The sequence below is a fragment of the Paroedura picta genome, chromosome 17, assembly GCF_049243985.1.
Source record: "Paroedura picta isolate Pp20150507F chromosome 17, Ppicta_v3.0, whole genome shotgun sequence".
Lineage (NCBI taxonomy): Eukaryota > Metazoa > Chordata > Lepidosauria > Squamata > Gekkonidae > Paroedura > Paroedura picta.
Window position 1 is genome coordinate 6,202,610 of NC_135385.1, and position 4,972 is coordinate 6,207,581.

At 65.3% G+C, this 4,972-nt stretch overlaps 1 protein-coding gene across 4 annotated transcripts; it reads right to left on the reverse strand.

Moving 5' to 3' along the window:
• Positions 1-59: 59 nt before the first annotated feature.
• RGS11 (regulator of G protein signaling 11) lies at positions 60-4,745 on the reverse strand. Of its 4 annotated transcripts, XM_077316272.1 has the most exons (17): positions 4,548-4,742; positions 4,354-4,450; positions 4,216-4,266; positions 3,960-4,066; positions 3,756-3,807; positions 3,556-3,614; positions 3,407-3,483; positions 3,235-3,316; positions 2,850-2,918; positions 2,251-2,280; positions 1,989-2,050; positions 1,743-1,856; positions 1,465-1,580; positions 1,172-1,259; positions 807-945; positions 564-646; positions 60-410 (listed from the first exon to the last, which is right to left on the reverse strand). In XM_077316272.1, exons 1-17 carry the CDS (start codon positions 4,608-4,610, stop codon positions 287-289), a joined length of 1,413 nt encoding a protein of 470 aa, XP_077172387.1. In that variant the 5' UTR covers positions 4,611-4,742; the 3' UTR covers positions 60-286. The 4 variants fall into 4 exon arrangements, with proteins under 4 accessions (XP_077172387.1, XP_077172386.1, XP_077172389.1 ...); XM_077316271.1 differs by having other exon boundaries at positions 3,407-3,614; positions 4,548-4,745; XM_077316274.1 differs by lacking the exons at positions 3,960-4,066; positions 4,354-4,450 and having other exon boundaries at positions 4,141-4,266; positions 4,548-4,735.
• Positions 4,746-4,972: the final 227 nt, after the last annotated feature.

Consider the following 4,972-nt stretch of genomic DNA (forward strand, 5'->3'; position numbering starts at 1 on the left):
ATCACAGGGAAGCAGCAGTAGCCCTCTCCAGAAGGAAAGAAGACAGATGCAACACGAGGTTCACCTCCATTCACTTCCCAGGGTGGGTTTATTGCCCATTTAGAGGGGGGGCATTTTGCTGGGGGGAATGACAGCTCCGTGCTCTTCCCATGAGAAGGCTAAGAGGAAGGGGAGGGGTATCTGCCTCCGGAGTCCATCCCATCTGCCCAAGTCTGCCCAAGGCTTCTTCCAGAGGGTGTTATTGGGGGAGGGCATGAGGCTGGCCCGGCTGCAGGCCAGGTCTGCCTCACATCAGGGGAGGCTCCAAGGTGGCCTTGCTTCTCTCTTCCGCCCTTGGCTCGTAGTCCCCGGGAGGCAGGAGGGCCGGGCTGGGGCTGGCGTGGCGTGGCTTGCGCATGAACGGGAACACTCTGGCCAAGGGAGAACAAGAGGGAGGCTGAAGCCCCAGCAGGGGAAAGACCCTTGCTTGCCCCCCAGTCAGCCAGCCAGCCAGCCAGCCGCTGGCACCCCCCCCCCCACCCCCGAGGAGAGCGCCACGCCCTGCTCCTTCTTGGCTCCCTCACCGCTTCTTGGTCTCTGGGGGGATGAGGGCCTCAGCCAGCAGGCTCTTGTAGGCCTCGGACTTCAGGAAGCGTGGGTAGGAGTCCTAGCGGGGAGGGGAGGGGAGGGGAGGGGGGGACGGGCAGTCAGTCAGTCGAAGCCTCTGTCCTGCCCCACATCCAGGTGCCCTTTCACCCAGAGAGGGGACCGGGTAGAAGGATGCTCCCTCCCCTCCCCTCCCCCAGGGCAGTTCAGGGGGGAGGCACCTTTTTCATGAGCATGTAGATGTGCATTTGGGCATCGTCCATCACATAGCGGTGAGGCTTCCTGATGCCCTGCAAAGTGTGCTCCATGGTCTTGCTGTCGATATTCACCCACCGGGTGGCGCTGGGTGCCAGGAACTGCCTGGAAGGTGGGGAAGGGGGAGAGGCACCTATGTGGGGGCTTCTGGGCCCTGGGCCCCAGGGGGTGGAGGCCAGGTGCTGAAGCAAAAGTCTGTTTGCTGGTCAACCTGGCAGGGCAGACACAGGGCCTGGCCAGCAAAGGAAGACTTGCCAAAATCAAGACCTCCTCCAAGACCACCAGGACACCACCTCCTGCTCCAGCACCCAGGGGAAGGGGAGACACTCACTGGTAAATGGAATCCACCATCTCAGCAATGTGTGCTTGCTCTCCATGGCGCAGGGCCTCACAAGCCTCCCAGAAACTCAGGTTCTCAGCTGGGCGGGGGGGGGGGGGGGGAGAAGAGTCAGGGAGTGGCGTCCTGAATGCTCCTCTGCACGGAGCCCTATGCAAGCTCTGTGGCCTGCAGCTCCTCCTCTTCCACCCCACCCCGTTGGGCAATGCGCAGAGGGAAGGTGCCACCCCCCAGCTGCTGCTCAGCCCTAGGCCAAGGAACCCCCCCCCCCATTCCCCTCCCCTCACCACTGAACTCCTTCTGGAGGAACTCCAAGAGCTGCGTCCGGCCCAGGATGTCGCTCAGCAGTTCCCGGAAGCTGAAACTCCAGCGCTCCACCCGCAGTTTGGTGGGCACTGAGACCCTGCAGGCCAGGGAGGGAGGGAGGGAGGGAAGAAAGGAAGAAAGGAAGAAAGAAAGATGCAGTCCAGCCATTCTGGAGCAAGAAGTCACCTTTTTTGCCAGGAGGCTCCGGCTTCTCCCCTCCACGCACACTCACAGCCACCCTTGGGGACCCAGCACTTACTGGGGGGCATTCATGGCCCAATACGTGGTGTCATCTGTGATCCAGGGGTTGCTGGGGAGGCAGCCAGACATAATGGGGTCATGGGGCATGTACTGATCATTGAACTTGATGTATCTGCAAAGAGAGGCAGAAGCCAGGCGAGTGATGGGCACCCGTCCCCAATGCAGCCCAGCATAGAGGGCTGGCCCCAGAGCGGGAGCAGTAGGCTGGGGGTTGTTGCACCCCTCTCCCTTCACGCTCACTCACCCTTCCAAGCAGATGGACGATTTGACTCTGGTCCGGCTCATGGCTGCACGATGGAAGCGGATCTGCACCCAAAGGAAAAGGGGGCAAGGGGGGGGGAGTTGGAGCCCCTTGCAGCCGTCCAAGGGGAGCGCACTTCCCTGGAGCCCCAGCTGCCCCCTTGCCCTCCCCTGGGGAAGGTGGACCGGATTCCAGCCCTCCCCACTGGCCCAGTCTGAGAGAAGCTGTAGCCATGGGGTGGGAGGGGGGCTCCACTCACACCCACCTCCTGCTTGTAATAGTCGGCGTTCTTCACCTGGGACAGGAAAAAAAGAGCTCAGCAGCCGCACCTGGTCCGACCCCCCCCCCGGCCCCCATCAAGGAACAAGCCCTGGCTCGTGTCCCCCCACCCCCGCAAGCCTCCAGAACCACCTTGCATTGGTGGCCATGTCAGTGGCTTACGTGGACAGAGGGGGAAAGAGAGAAGAGCATGAGAGCCGCATGAGGTCAGGGCGGGAATATGTGGGGGGGGGGGTGGGCAATGGCAGAAGAGAGCCAGATGGGGCCAAGTCCCCCCCCCAGCCCCCAAAGCTCAGGGAGGAGAGCAGGACCCACAGCAGACATGGTGCTGAGGCAGGGTCCAGCCCTTGGACTCCTTCCACTGCAGGGCCAGCAAAGAGGGCCCCCGGGGGCTGGCAGAACCTGCTTTAGCAGGGGGCTCCCCAGGAGGAAAAGAGGCAGACTTCCAGGCCAGCCTCAACCACTTAAGCCAGGCTGCACCCCCTCCTCCAGCCCTCCCAGTCCCCCAGGAGAGTCTCTGGGGGGCTGAATCAGGCCTCCCTCCCCAGACCTCTCCTGTCCCCGTCCCCACCCTGCTGTCCTTACCAGGTGCACTCTGCGGCCGTGGCAGTTCCTTTCTTCTGGCCCCTGCTCCATCACATCCAAGGACCCGGGCTGCAGGGGACACAGCAGAGCCCGCTGAAGACCTCCTTTCCATTCCCCCTACCCACAAGACATGCCACTCCTTCACTTCCCCTTCGCAAGGAGGTCCAGGGCTTGCAGGAGCCAGCGGGGAAGGGCGCCTGCTTGGGAGGCATCAGCCCTGGGGGCCCCAAAAGGTAGCTGCTGAGCCCCCGGCCCCTGCCTCTACCTGGTTTAGAGGTGTGGGAAGCAGAACAAAGGGTGAGATGCTGCTGCTGCTCCTCCTTGTGCCATAGCAGGACCCCTGGGGCAGCCAGGCTGTACCCCCCCCATCCACCCGCCCACCTACCTGAGGTCTGTTCACGAGCCAGTAGGACTGCTCCTGGCACTCGATCACAATGCGGTCCCCTCTCCGGCGCTGCTTGGCCGCTCTGGTGGCAGAGAGGGAAGGAGAACCAGGGCCTCCGCCTCCCCACTTGCCCCATAGCCCGCGAGGCCCTGGGGTGCCCAGGAGGACTCACCGGAGCTGCTCTCGTGCCTGCATGACCACAAAGTCCCACGCGTGGTTGATCCTCTTGTGCAGCTGGCTGTAGTCTTCCTGCAGGAGGGGACAAAGGGGCTGAGCCAGGGGAGGGCAGCGGAGGGCAGGGGTGGCCCCTCCATTGCTCACCTTCTCATGCTCAATCAGGTCCCCTTGCTTGCGGATGTTCTTCTTCGCCAGGTAGATTGCTGCATTGGGGGGGGGGGAAGGGGAAGGGAGGAAGTTTGATGCCAGACAGAGAGCCCTCCGGCTGCAGGACCAAGGCAGGTGCCCTACCCCACCCCACCCCTGCATGGACTGCACATGGGAGGAGCCCTGGCCTTGCTCACCATAGTCCAGTTCTGTGGCCGGCCACTTGGTGCTCATCCAGAAATATGGAGTCTGGGGAGAAAGGGAGCAAGTCAAGAAGGGGGGTGGGGGGTGCAGCCCGGGTTGCCCTCTTGCTGGGGGGTGACCCAGGCCCAATCTCTTCTCTCCAGGCATCAGAAAGTGGCAATGGAGGCTCAGGGGGCCGCCGGGGTACCTGGGCCTACCTGGAACCTGTACGGCGTTTCATCCGCCCGCAAGAGAAGGCTGCGCGGATCCTTCAGAGGGTAGATGTAGCCGTGCCTCACAATCAGGTTGCCCAGGTGCAGGGCCTCTGCAGCAGCAGGAGGAGCAGGGGGAGGGAGAGAGAGAGAGAGAGAGAGAGAGAGACCCCATGCGACGACTGACCTCTCCGCAGCCGCCGGCCCGAGCTGGAAGGGTCCTCCAGGGGTCATCTAGCCGCCCTCTCCGCGCCAGACTGACCCTCCTCGGCGACGCCGAACTTCTGCGCCAGCCACTCGACCACGTCGCTCCCTGCGGGCAGAGCGGCCGCGTTAGGCCGGGAGGCGGCGCCCCCTCGACCCCCCTGACATCCCCCCTCCCCGGCCCGGTCCGGCTCACCGGTCATGGCGTGCGGGATGGCGGTGATGAGGAGGCGCTGGTGGCGCAGCTTGACGCCCATGTCCGGGTCCTGCATGGCCAGCACCGCCCGCTCCAGCTGCGCCCCGACAACACAGACGCACCGTCAAGGCAGGACCCGGCAGCAGGGGGGGGGGCAGCATTCCCTCCCCCAGGCCCCTCCCCGCCCCCCGCACCTTGGCCAGGCAGGGCAGCTGCAGCCGGGGGCCGCCCGCCGAGCGGAGCGCGCTGACGGTCATAGCGGCGGCGGCGGCGGCGGCGACGGGGCAGGCAGGCGAGCGAGCGAGCGGCCGGCAACTGAGCCCGGAGGGGTCACGTGCGGAAAGCCCCCCCCCTCTGCTCCACGTGGCCCCACACAGCGGCCGCCCAGGCCGCCGACCCACCCCTCCCACCCCTCCCACCCCCCGGCGGCGCCGAGCAGAGCAGGCGCGACTCCTTGGCGCGTCCGGGCCGCCTGCCGCTGGGCGGGCAGCAGCGCTCTCGTGGCGCAGAAGCGGCGAGGCGCGGCGCGGCGGCTCCTGGCCTCGGCCCCCCGCCAAGCGGAGCCAAGGCCTTGGGGCCTCCCTGAGCGGACAAACGGCACAGCAGGACGCACAGCGGG